This window comes from Dicentrarchus labrax, unplaced genomic scaffold (assembly GCF_905237075.1).
Source record: "Dicentrarchus labrax unplaced genomic scaffold, dlabrax2021, whole genome shotgun sequence".
In the NCBI taxonomy this organism is placed as follows: Eukaryota; Metazoa; Chordata; class Actinopteri; family Moronidae; genus Dicentrarchus; species Dicentrarchus labrax.
Window position 1 is genome coordinate 14,416,818 of NW_026136714.1, and position 14,167 is coordinate 14,430,984.

General features: G+C 39.8%; 1 protein-coding gene across 6 annotated transcripts in view; it reads left to right on the forward strand.

Moving 5' to 3' along the window:
- Window positions 1-14,167, forward strand: part of gpat2 (glycerol-3-phosphate acyltransferase 2, mitochondrial) — a 113,176-nt gene that overhangs the window by 78,792 nt on the left and 20,217 nt on the right. For all 6 annotated transcript variants that reach the window (XM_051423490.1, XM_051423491.1, XM_051423492.1 and 3 more), the window contains 9 exons: window positions 1,946-2,049; window positions 5,592-5,702; window positions 6,030-6,100; window positions 6,211-6,321; window positions 6,759-6,881; window positions 9,108-9,207; window positions 10,617-10,750; window positions 11,091-11,190; window positions 13,541-13,720. In XM_051423490.1, the coding sequence (XP_051279450.1) occupies window positions 1,978-2,049; window positions 5,592-5,702; window positions 6,030-6,100; window positions 6,211-6,321; window positions 6,759-6,881; window positions 9,108-9,207; window positions 10,617-10,750; window positions 11,091-11,190; window positions 13,541-13,720 (1,002 nt within the window). In that variant the 5' untranslated portion in view covers window positions 1,946-1,977. The remainder of the gene's footprint in view (window positions 1-1,945; window positions 2,050-5,591; window positions 5,703-6,029; window positions 6,101-6,210; window positions 6,322-6,758; window positions 6,882-9,107; window positions 9,208-10,616; window positions 10,751-11,090; window positions 11,191-13,540; window positions 13,721-14,167) is intronic.

Consider the following 14,167-nt stretch of genomic DNA (forward strand, 5'->3'; position numbering starts at 1 on the left):
TACCTACATACAGATGCTGTATGTGCGAGGATAAAAAGGAAAAAATATATGTATATTGACAAACATCTGATCTGATTGAGATTCTTAATTCTCCATGTCTGTCTCCGTTGCAAACAGACGCTAAGTGTATTTAAAGCCCACACTAATCACTGAGTGGCTTTGGGAATAGACCTGAACGCACCAACATCACTTCGACTGCTGCTCTAAAATGATCTGCAATCTAATCTGACCTGGCAGCTCGTAATGGCTTCTGATTTTTCATCCTTTCTCATCACAGGCCTACTTACGTCTGGGCTATCACATTAGAAAACTACAGCATATTAATTAAAGACTGTAATTGATCAATTAAGTTCCGGGTAGGGGATGAACTAAGCAAGCATAAGTGTGAGGAGGTACAGATTTGAACGCCTGTCATGTTTCTATATATCAGTGTGTGAATTCATGTTGTATGTTGACTCTTACACAGGTCTGGCCTTGGCACACTGCTGTCTCTACTTATATTCCCTCTGGAGTGGCTTATATAACCCCATTAGAGCCTTTGATTCTGATTCTGATTCTCTGGCTCTGTAATTTACACTTTTACACCCTTTACTGCTTGTTTTGCTGCCGTGTGTCCTCCATCACCCTCTGCACCTGCGAAGCATCACCGGGCCATGGGAACATCTTATCAATGTTTTTGTTCCCACTGGAGTTGGTAATGAATGTGGGAACGTGAGCCTGTTGAAATGGAGCATCTCCCCATGGGGAAGGCTTAAGTTTTAATTAGCAAAGTTAATGGGGCAGAGTGGGATCAACAGAGTGGGAGACAGCGAAAGGAAAAGTCTCCCATTGAGCTTAATGACACTCCTGAATCTGATGGGTGTAACCACAGAAAGATGTATTAGAAGAGCGTTTGTGCCAATGGATGACAGCAATCCACGTCTTCATCCGTTTGTAGTAGAAGCAAAGCCTTACATAAAACTAAAGGGAGGCTCTCTCAGGATGGTGGCGTTTATACTGAGGTAGCTCTCTCTTTGGTGAGTTTGCACTGGCTGTTGATCTGTATGAAATCTACCTTGATCTCAGATGATTACTCATTTGAGCTCAGACACAGCCAACTTATAAATTAGGTAACCTCTTTAAGCTAGATCGTATTACATTGTGACCTATGTTGCCAACTCTCATTACTGGGTTTCCGCGTGGGCAAGGGACCAGCATCAGTTACATAAGAGCTGTTTTTCATCTGATGGCTATGTACCTTGCTTTTAATGATTTATAACCCACTAGTGAGTGTCTGCCCCGCTGCACCTGTGCGTTGCTGAGCAAAGACAGCCTCGAGTTCCTCTCAATCTCTAACCTCTTAATGGCAGCTCTGTCCTTGTTTTATTCCTATCTGCATACAGAAGTGCACAACACAAAACTTTCAAACTAAAGTTTGCCACAAGTTCAATAACGTGAAACAATAGAAACGCAACACAAGGAAATCAGCAGCAAGAAGCTACTTTCCCTTAACTGAAAAGAATGAAGGTTAAGTTAAGAATTGGAGAGAATTTGTTATGGTGGAGGGGAAGAAGTGCTGGTTAGATGGGTGAAATTGTAGCTATGGGCACAGGGTGATAGATGGGTGAGTGCTGCCAACACTCCCCTGCCAAGGACCAGAGGACAAAATGAATTTTGTTTCATACTGAGAGTGTGTGTGTGTGTGTGTGTGTGTGTGTGTGTGTGTGTGTGTGTGTGTGTGTGTGTGTGAGAGAGTGTGTGTGTGAGTGCATGTGTGTTTATTTTCTTAAATTGGAGAGGTGAAGCCTTTTCTCAAAGCAATGCCTAAAAAAGCTCCTAAAAATTACTGCCAACTCACATTCACATGCTTACAAAATGTCCTTATTACCAGAACACAATGTGAGAATGCACTGTTTTAACATGACACCGTATAATATACTCTCTCCTCTAATTTATTCTTCGGTAGGTCCCTGGGTAGAAGCCTGCAGGGGGCTCAACATGGTGCAGGAGAAGAACGACGGGATAAACAAAGACATGGTCCCTCCACCAATTCAACAGAATAGACCTGCTGTAAGAACACTGGCTGCGTGACTCTCTCCCACTGTCATCTCCCACTTACTTCATGTGCAGTAATCTCAAACTCTTTGTTCTTCACAATCACAAGAGAACATGCACAACCCCAGTTGCTTAATGCTGTTTGGTGTTTACCAAATCTCAGGATGTGATGTATCAGTGAGTCATACTGATGCATCAGAAAATTAAGACGTTTTTTTTTTTTTTTTTTTTTTTAAACCAGTACTTGACTACTTTTGGGAAATATGCTAATTGCTTATTCACAAACAGAAATGTGAAAACAACATTTTGTGGTTTTATGGGGAGTTGCTATTTGTTTTTACAAACAGTTTGGCATGCTGAGTTTCCGGAGTCTTGTGACCGTGAATATGCCACGGGGGTGGATAACAAACTCTTGTTTGTCTAGTAGGGCTGAGAGATATGTTAAAAATTTTCAACCGGCTACCATCAGCCCAACAACCGGCGATTAAGGTCAATTAGGCAGATATACCTAGTATCTGCCTAGGTGTCCGCCCCCACCACCAGCTGGATGTGTGTCAGCGGCAAGTTCACTGTGTTTAAATGAATAAACAAAATAAACTCAGAAAACGTAAAGAAAGGAAATATTCTTACAGCTGTTTTTCTTACTAAACAACTGTACACTTTCTGGAGTTATTGAGTGTTTGTAATTTTATGCAGAATTACAGACTCAATGTGATGAATCAAGTCTCTTTACTTCAAGCTGCATGAAGAAAGGACCTCAACATAGTTGTTATCTAAAGTGGCTTTCAGAGTGCTTTGCCTTTACCATCAGGTAAACAGAAGAACAAATGACACATTCAGGTGTTAATCATATGTCAAATAACCTTTCCTCAGTACAATGGGCTTTAATGTTACAGTGTAGCTCTGAGTTGACTGTCAGTGCATTTTGACCTGACTTCCTCACAACTTAAACATAGAGAATCACAAAGGCATCACCAAATCAATACATTGAGTTACTGAGCCTGACTAAATCTAAAATGTTCATTTCCCACAAGTTTCTCTCGAACTGAGACCAGCTTAAAGGACCAGTGTGTAGTATTTTGTGGCATCTAGCATTGAAGCTGCAGATAACAGCCAATAGATCCTCGTAAAGGTGCACCCTGGACCTTTAAGTGCCAGTAACAATTTTGATAAACAGTTGTTTTTTGTCAAACTTGATATTGACATGATGGGCAGTATTTAATCATTAACTGACACTCACAAAAACCATCTTGGTTAGTTATTCTACTGTTCCAACATATTATTATTCTGGCTCTACGTTGTTTTTTCTCTCACTCGTTCAAACTATATGTTGTCCAATTGCCCCAACCCTTTTATTTAGAAATATTAAGAATACAATACTCCTCCTAAAACCACAAATGTCTGTTGACTTTCCAGACACCATAGTTTATGAATTCAATGTTTTGTGCCAGTTGGCTGATTCAATTGATCATTTTAACACTATTAAAATGAATCTAAACTAAAATTAGTTAACTTGAACAAAAACCAATGTGAGCATTTGTTTCATTAGCTGTCTTGAGTGAGTTTCAAGGCTCTGTGAGTTGATTTAGCTAATGTACTAAAAAAAAAGGGGAAGGTAGGAAAAACGTAATTAAAAATGGCAGCACCATGGCTAGAATTGGGAATTGGTTGCCAGTTAACAGACTTGAAAAATTAGCCTGGTATCAGTCTTTTCAGTGAATGAGCCCAAAATGTCGAACTATCCATTAAACATGTGCGCTGGTATTTTGCTTTCCCTTCATATTTGTGTCATTTACTGTTATCCCTTTTGTGTTTATACCATTCCTGTAGTATGGTCATTTGAATGATTGACAGTTCGAGCTACACTTTGTCATTGCAGCAGTGTTTTGTCTTTAAATTGACCTTTTCCTGGCAAGGCACTGATTCACTCAGCTGCTCTGTTTGCTCTGTTTTCTGGTATCCATCATCATCATTCAACCAAGAGAAAGTGTCATTGATTTTAGGAGATTCATTAGCTCCTGTATTTAAACAGGGTAACCAGTATGAATCCTAACTAACACTTAATTTCAGGCATTGAAAGCCCACATGCACACACTACACGATAATTAGTGGGTATTGTTGCTGTTTGTTATCATAATACAAATATTTGTATAACTGACCATCAGTCAACTTGCTTCAAGAGACCTTAAGTCTGGCTGATTAGTATACAGTTCACAGTGTGGCCTGTGCTTCAGTGCATGAGCTGTTTATGCCTGATGTGCACTGATTGCCTGATACTGGGTCTCATATGGGCGCTGTATTAATATTTACTGCACTGCAAGTTATTGCATGCTACCATGGTTTCAAAGTTAACCCAATCATAGCAACACAGAAATCATAACAAACTCAAAATCAAATTTAGGAGCAAAGAATCAAAGCATTTAAATGGCTTTTATTTTTTCTCCGTTTATTTACCAGTGCTGTTATATTTCTGAAGAGCTGGTGAAATCAAATGTAGCTCGCTGGCAGTAATATGACATTTTATCAATACTGACATGTTTTATAAACTTGTCAGTTTATATGCACACAGGAGTCAAGGTTACTGGGACAGGTTTACATGCACTGATAGAAACCTGGCTACTGTAAATCCGTGTATAATAAACGTATAATATGCAGTAGGTCAGTAATCAGATTTTTCTTCTACCCCTGACCTTATTTTTATGTGTTGCAGGGCTAATGGTGCAGTGAGAGAACAGGCTCTGTAGCTTTTTTTTACAACACAAATGTGTCTTAATTTTACAAAAAAGCAGACTTAATTAGCCTTCTGAAGGCTACTTTGTGTTAGTTATAGTGGGTGGAATTATTTGAATATAAGGATACATTTCTATGAGTAATGATCTCTCCTTTGATCCCACTGCCCTGCTGTCACAGTGATTCTTTGCCTGTCCCAGTCTTTCTTTGTCAGGCACATGTTGACATGTAAAAATAACTCTTAGAAACCAAGTTGTGCATATACTGTACATGGCCAGGAAATCAGTATTCTCCACAAGAAATTTGGTTGGGGAAATTGTGTTTCTCTGATTCTCTACTTCAATTACAGAAACCAGATTTGTTGTATATATAATGAAATCTGGTCACTGCAGAAAACAGACTTTAAACTGAAGGATGTAAATGCACTGGCTAGGTCAGTAGTGAGTTTGTAACCAACTGGGGCATCTCTGACTTATCCTGTTCAAAATTAGATGGAGCAAGTTCAGTCCCTATGAATTACTACATACACTCAGTTGTCAGTACATTCGGTACACCCAAGATAAAATGAATGCAGTCTAATAACAGTTCTGCAATACCATGAAGGTTATAATGTTACCTTCACAAAGGAAGCTGTTTTGACTCTATGATCCGTTTGGAGGCTGCAGTTTGCGGTGCTGCTGAATTGTATTATATCATATTGAAGCTGTTTCTATCATTTGTCAGTGCAAGTGAAATGGCAACTGTGTGTCATTTAAATTAGTGGCTGTGGTTGTAAACTCTGTGTATGTGACACCTTGTTTGTGTAATTCTGTTTTCTTCCCTCTCAGTTGTCACTGGAACCAAAGATCAAGAAGAAGCTGAAGACGGTGCCTCCCAGCCTGGGCAAGTTCAGACCACTTGTTGGCCAATGCTGCCACCAGTGCACCCCAGATAGTCAGGTGAGTGTGCAGTGCAGAGGCCAGAGAAGGTTAGAGAGAGAAAGGAAAGGTTGAAAACTAGCCTAATGAAATGTGAGTGGTAGGCTGTATAGTGATACCATCCAACGAATCTAATTTATGTAAGTCCAAATTATTAGAAAACAAACAATTTCACTGACAGATACTGACCTTGCATGACTAAGCTTGTTTAGTCAATTTGAAGATTATTTCATTCATCCTTCAGGTGCATGTGTCCTTTTTAAACAGTGAATTGGATTTTGTGCAGCAGAGTTCATTCTGGGTTGATGTTGACTCCCAGGTCATCTGTGTTTTTCTATCATGGCTTAGCGTAAGAAGCTTGGACAAAACTCTTCCCTTGGCTTCCACAACTTGCTGAGTGTCAACGAGACGCACACCAGGTATTGATAGTATCTACAGGATTCAGGTAAACGCATACGAAGACTTTTCAATCCCAACACACTCACCCTTGCTCATTTTCTGCCTCTGCATTGTGTGTTTGCTGTCGTAGGTATCGAGGCTGGCTGGTGCGGAGGGTGTGCTGCGCGCTCTTTGTGAGTGGGTGCAAGGTTTACGCGAGTCCTGTTAGAAACAGACTGGAGAGAGTCTGTCAAAGCAACAGGTACCCGAGGGGAAAGAGAATCAGGAGAAGAGGACTAGAGATGCCAGAGGAGAGTAAATAAATGATAGGCAGAGATACAGAAAATGAAACAGGTCCTTCAGTTCTGGTGAGAGGGAAAGACAGAGGAGGAGAGGAGATAAGAGACAAAAACAAAGATATAGAAAATGAAGGCTATCACGAGGTCTGTGCAGGGTGAATGAAGAGAAATGGGATAACTTTGGACTGTCGTCACACTTTCCCTATCTCTGTCACCGAGTCTGCAGTTTGTATTTGTTGTCTTCTCTCCTTCGGTGTAATTGAGTTTAACCTTTATGTAACCTCTTTACTCAGGGATGTTGTTCTTGTTGTGTTACTGGAAGGCGGGTGTTTGTCCGTGTGCAGCACAGAAGAGGCTTTGTGCTGTGTTAACCGTGCTGTCCTGTGACCATGTGTTTCAGGGTTAAGGAGGTGCTCACAGCAGAGCATAAAGCACCTCAGGGGGGAGACAGCCGAGGGCAGATCAACCGCCTCTCACCATTCCTCCCCCTCATTAACACCTGCATCTTCCCTGGCCTCTTGCGGTGTGTGTTTGTGTGTTTGTGTATGTGTGTGGGCCGATGGGCAAAGGGCGAGGTGTTTATTGTGTATTTATTAATAAAATACTTTGGTGTATCAATTTAAAGCTGCACTATGCAATCCTTTCACTTTAAAGTAACAAGAAATAAATACGCTCATTCGTCCTCAAAATAGTCTTTTGGATAACAATGATCCTAAAGGTTTCTGTTGTGCCCAGCAGTTTAAATGATTGCTACTTTATTTGTGACAATTACATTTGGTGCCTCTACTTAATGGATGGAACGTTAATATATTTTTCTGATTGTCAACAAAGGCCAATAATTATTCGATCCTGCAGTATATAAATCTTATTTCTCTGTGCCATACACCTCCATGGTTGTCAACACATCTATAAGCCACATTGTTGCACTGCCTGATGATAAACATGGGCACTGTGGTTTATTTTGAGCCAATCACACATGCACTGTCCTGCTGCCATACATACTCGCTAGAGCACAAACTCTACGGCTGAAAAAAACTACAGTGCTCAGCTATTTTTCAAAGTATTAGCCTTTTTTCAAATTAAGTTTATAGTCTTGAGTAGTTTTTAGAGAAACAAATGGGCTTGGGGCCGAGAGCATCAGACAGTCAGAAGGTTTTGAGTGAATGGGATTTTGTTTACAATAACAAAATTATAAATACAGCCATAACCTCAAAGTAATGCCATACCCAAGAGCTTCAGTGGCCGTTGCTGTGGAGAAGAAGTCAGTCAAACACTGATAGCGTAGATGAATCAGTGATTAGATATTCTTTCTTCACAGTTTTATGTACACAACCGTTTTTTGATCTAAGAACAAAAGAAGACACTTTCTAACACAGTTGCTCATTGTTTTGTTTATTTTTACTTACGATTAAACTGATAAAACTTTCATGCCTTCCCAAACTTTGGAAGTGCTCCAACTGTCAGTCGCCTAACATCGTCTGGGCAGAAAACAAACAGATTATTTAAATCTGGTATCCTGGCTGCCCATATATTCTATGCTCCTAGACATAAAGGTAGTACTTACAGGTGCTTGAGGAGGCACCCGTCATTGTGCTCTTCAAGATGACTGACAGTTGTTGAGGCATAAACTAACCCAGGCCATTGGAGGACATGCAACACTCTTCGATCGTTCCTGGCCAAAATATACGTGTTGTATTTTAAATTGAAATAGGGTGTTATGACTCTGACAGGTCTTAAGAGCCTGTTGCTGTAGCCACAGACAGTATTAGATTTCTGCAAATGTCTAGTGAAATGGAGTGGAAACTTATTGCTTTTTTAAAAAACATTTTTTAAAGAAACTTTTTGGGGCTTTTTTAGTCTTTGGAATCTCTTGTAAAGATCTGCCCGGTACTGTCTTTCTTCTCTCTTTCTCTCCCCCTCATTTACAGCCTCAGCCTTCGTCTCTATCTACAGCTGTCACCCTCACACACACCCGACTTTATCGCTTTCCGTTTTTGCTTTTTTCCTTATGTCATCATTTTCTTTCTTATCCTTATCTCTCTTCTCTCCACTTTGTCTTACTCCCATCTATCTCATTTACATGTTGTCACACTTAAATCAATCCTCACTTTCTCTGTTAAAGCTCCATTTTGCTTAACATCCCGTTATTGGTGGCTATTTCTCAGGGTTAACGCACGTCCTGGAAACACGTGGGAATTTGTTAAAATAACCAAATACCCTGGAAATAATTTCTCTTGTATTTGTATTTAAGTCCCTCACTCCGATCGCCTACATAAACTTAGGTGCGTAATTTGTTTGAAACTGTAGGATAGGCTGCATGCTATGACACTTCAAATTGAGTTTACCAGATGCGAAGCAGAACCGAAATAAGCTTGTACTTGGAGCGATAAGTTGGCTGTGGCACAAAAACAAGCTAACACGAAGCGTCCAATAAACGCTGACCACCTACCTGTAATAAACCTGAGGCACTTTAACTTGAACCCTGGATCACTGGATCACCAGTGTTAAATGTGTCAATAATACGCATATCTGTATATAACCATTGATGAGCAACTGCTGTCCTCTATTGTCAAGAAAAAGTCCTGGAAAATAATTTCTCAAAAAGAGTGGGAAGCCTGAATTTTCTTCTTAGCTTTACCACTATCTGTCCATTATTGCCTGTACATTGTCCCCCTCCCCTCCTCATCTCCAGTTACTAATTGTTTCTACCATTCTTTCTTTCGTCTTTCGATATATCTATCCTGAGTAGATTTGTGGGCTGGGTGATGCTGAAGATGTTTGCTTCCATGTTTGACAGCATTCAGATTAACCTCAACCATCTACCGGCTTTGCACAGAGCTTCACAAGAGGTAAACGTATCTAAAAACACACATACATATGCAGATGAAAATCTTCCACAACGGGTGTCAACTCTTTCTCCCAAACATGGAAAGCGCACGTTGTATTGGACACAGATACTATGATGTTTTGTTTTCACACAGAATCAGACACAGGATGTGAAACTAGGCTGTGCTCTATTGATCTAATGAGATGGTAAACAGCTACAGTTCGTATACATCTACTACGAAAGGTTTTAAGGTTCACAGAAATGTCAGATTTTTCAGTGTTACTTTTAAAAGTCTGTAAGAAAATACTTAAAACTTTTGATTTTCTCTTACTTGCTTTGTTATACTTAATTATTTTCTGTTTTTTTACTGAAGACCACACATCTCTAATTACATGGTTGACTAAATAAATACAAGTAAAAACGTCTCAGGAAAGAGAGAGGCTGCTGTTTTTAGGGGTTCAAGATGGGCATGAATGAATTCAGTGAACTATGTCTTTAGCCTAGATCTCACTGAAATGCATTATTCTTAATTTGTCCAAATGTGTTTTTGAAACCTGGAAATGGGAGGATCGTGTACAAAATGGATTTAGTTTTAGTGTGTCTCAATCTACCCTCAAATGTATAATCTGATTCATCTTGTATTATTTCACACATAGATTAAAATAACAAGGCACCCTCATAGATGTCTTCATATATTTAACTGTGTATTGATTACAGATAAAATAATAATCATATCATGTGACGTCATTATATCTGATGACTAATTATTTTGAGATTTTCAGAACAGGTTTGGCATAGACAAAAGATAGATAAAAGATGATGAACAAAAATAAAAAAAGTAATAAACTTGTTTTCATCATCGCTTTAATAGAACCTAGCAATACTCTTGACTACTTACATGTTTTATTATTGCAGCACTTTTATTGCAAACCTTATTACCCTTTCTTTACTGTAGTGGCACTATTATATCCACAAAAGTACAATCATGTTTTATCTCTCTGCTTTGACTTCACTCGATACATAATTGAGTTTTGGATAGTAGCTCTTCATTTCCATGTCTGTAATGAAAAAAAAATCAAATGTTGCTCAAAGGATAAAGGCCCACAACAGAATAATCGAACTGATTGTATGAAAACACAGATTGTACGCTGCCCACGTCTACTGTATGTACAGTCACTTAAACTCCCCACATGTATACTTTACATATAATCTCTGCCTGCACTTGTAATCAAAATAATAAGATTGTACCATTTTGTTTCCCTGCTGCTTTTAAATTATAATGGTATTTTCTCTGCGTTCCATTCTGCTGATATTATCTGAAACCTTTCCTAATCCGTACGCCACCTCTGTCCAGTCCACCATTGTTTTCCTTAATAAATTACAATGTGGAGAATCTCTTTCATCTAAATCTGCTTCTGTTGTGTAATTCAGGGGTCTCTGCTGGTTTACGTGTATGTGCGTCAGAGCATCGTGGACTGTGCTCTCCTCCCTCTGGTGCTCTTCTGTCACAACCTGAGAGTCCCATACACTCTCTGTCCCTTCCAGATTAATAGCTACTTCCTGAGGTATAGTCACACACACACACACACACACACACACACACACACACACACACACACACACACACAAACTCACAAAGAAGATGCCAGCCAAGTTGCACCGAGATAACAACTATACAGTATATATATTTATTTATATACTGAACATACAGTATCTTCCCCCACAAATAATGCAGACACCCTTTTTGCCAGAACTGAGATGCTGAATTTATCGCTTTTATTCACGGCATAATATTTAATCCAGTCAATTTAATTTTGAACACATTGTAAAGATGCTTCATCACTCCAAGCTTCTTAAATTAAACTAGTCCTGTCTGAGATCCAGTATCCTGTTTTTATCCTACAGATCAATCCTGCAGAAAGTTGGTGTGGTCCTCCTGCCGCCTTCTGCACTGACTGAGCAGGATGCTGAGATGAACAGTCTGTACTCATCTGTCATGACCTCCGTAAGTCTGACATAGTAGGGAATAAGATGAGATAGGATGTGACGATTTTCATGGTGATTGTAGTTTTATGAGGTTTGAAGTACGAATTAACTTCTGAGTCAGTGAGGAAGAGCAACATTTTGGTCTTCCCTGGGGTCCAGACAATTGACTAAGAGTATACAGCCATGCCAGCTGCTCTCTGTCTGTACCAAGGCACAGCAGAGCTATGAGCTATATGCTAACCTCACATCCTTACAATGATGATGCTAAAATGCTGGTGATTAGCATGTAAATCTTTACCATGTTCACCATGTTAGTATTCTAATATTTGCTAAATAACACATAATACAGCCGAGGATGATGGAAAAGTCTTTTACCTGATGATGGCGCTAAATGAAAAGTCATGGGGTTCAAAGTTATTACATCATACATGAATGTCTGTATCAACTTACATGTTAATCTATCCAATAGTTGAGATATTTCACTTAAAACCACAAATGTAAACCTCATGGTGGTGCCAGACAAAAAGGATCAACAAAGTCCAACCAACTCACACAAAAACATTATAATCCCTAGAACAACACCAGTAGAAAAATCTGAGCTAAAGTCTATTTTTAGGTATAATTGTCAATTGAAGATGCACTTGGAGAAGCTACATGAAGCTCATTTAGCCAATAGCCTCAAGTACAGCTTGTAGCCTGCAGTGATGCCAACTTCTTCTCACCGACAACCATCTAAAGACGGACTTTCGGGTTGATTTGTATTCTCACCCCCCAATTAAGATGTACTTAAAACACACTTAACTACATTAACTACCGCGCTGTTTGCAAAGCTCCCTCGCGTTACAGAAGGCTTTCAACAACTGTTTTTCACATATGCAAATATCCCTCTCAACAGTCAAAAGCTAATTCAGGTTTCATGTACCATTTTCTCAGAGCCACCAACCATAAAAACACTTTTGCTACAAATCATTTCAGCCTGACAATTGGAGCAGTTTCTCATTAGCTGCATATCTGAACCCAAAAACAGTGTGTTTACTAGTAGATGGGAAAAAAGCACTGGGCTACGAATCTGAAAACATGTTGCTAATGCATTTTGCTAAAAAAAAAAAAAAAAAACCCTTCATGACAGCAGGTAATTATATAAAATTGCAGGGTAAGCAAAAGATACCTGTCCCAGTAATTTGGCTGTTTAGTGTATGTGTATTCGGTTCAATTCATACTCACTCACATACACACACTTTTTATTGCACTCCGCAGTGGAGTGTTATCACAGTCAGCTCCTCAGTCAGAATACAACCTGTCTTTTCATCCTCTCTCTCATTCCCCAGCCTCGTCTCACTCACTATTCATTCTCAAAATTACCAATGGGCTGGAGTTTTGCTACAGAGATTGCAGCTTTGGAGTTGGTTGGAGTGACAAAGCAATGAGTAGAGGGCGGAGAAATGAGAAGAATATTGGTTGGCTTGATTGTGTGAGCCTGGCAGGTCTGAGCAGGTTGTTTCTATTTTTATAAAGAAGGAAATTTGTGTTTGTTTCCCCTTTTATTTTTGGAGATTTATGTGGCCTTGCTCTCTCCTCTATTGCATCTATCACACTTTTCTCTAGTACCTTCTTTGTACTCTTTGTCTTATTCTCTGTCCCCCTTGTCTAGGTTTTTATCATCAACACCTGTTCATCATTAATATCTTCCTGTCTTTGTATCTAGCAAGGGAGCTCTTTTGTGCTTTGCATCAGTTTGGCTAAAGACCTGTTTCATTTGTAGGAGTTACTCTCTTTATTAAGATCAATATTGTGCTATACAGCTCAATAAAGCGTCTCAGTCTGACATTAATCTACAAGACTACAGCCACAGTGGAACATAAACAGATTGTTTATGAGTGACGCAGTGAGTAGTTTTTTTTTTTTTTTCATTGACCATTTATGTGAGTAAGCATATTGGCTGTGCGTGAGAAAGCAGGCTTGTTTATTGGTTGTATTTCAATGTTAATAGACCTTTATTGTTTATTGAGTGTATGCCTGCTTAGCTGCTGTTCAATAGTAATTGAATTTTCCTTGTCTGTAAGGGGAAAACAGTACTTGGGGCAAGGGAAGGGTCTCTTACTGTCATGAAGTGTACCCCACAGTCCCTTTTTATTTCTGCTCTTTATCCTGCCTCCTTCCTGCATTTTGACTTCTCCTCCCTCTGCTGCCTTCCACACTCTGTTTTCCTGCCTCTTTGTATTCCCTCCAAAGTCTGTTTGGCTATATTACTTATATGTATATTTTAAAAATGCATGGCAGGCATTTTATGGTGATGCTCCTCTACTGCCAGGACTTTTAAGACCTTTGTCATCTTTCTCTCTCCCCCTTTCTCTTTCTTCCTTCCTCAGCTGGTACGTGAGCTGCTACATGAGGACCAGGCGATAAGTGTTGGTGTGTCAGCGGAGTCTGGCCTAGGGAGCCAGTGGCTGGCTCGCATCAGACATCTCATCAAAGAGGGATCTGTCCCCGATGTTAGTCTGGTCCCTGTGGGCATCTCCTACGACTGTGTGCCCAAGACCAGTATACAGGTGGATGCGTGTAAACACACACTTGCAAGCACACACTTGATAATAGCCATCTGTAATGTCCCCAGGAGCAAGTGAACAGGTTTGGTTTAGAGCAAAGGTTTACAAACTGTGAAATGTGCTTACCCAGGGGGGCGCGGAGGTAGAGGCAAAGATAATACATGAGGGGACAGGTGAAGGGGACAGGTGCATGCTGCTGTCCTAAAAACAACAGGAATTTGGTTATTGTAGTTTGGCCCGTTGATATGGCCTGCTTATCAATATGTTCAACAGTCTGAGCTGCAGCAGAAGTTGTGACACACAGCTCATGGTGGAAATTAAGGTACTTCTTACGCCTTAGTGTCTAAAAAATCATACTCCTCAGTAACCTGACTGCACCAGATGGTTTGTTACAAAGAGCCATATGGAAATGCATCAGTTTCTAGCTGTTTGGAAAAGGGCAGGCGCTTT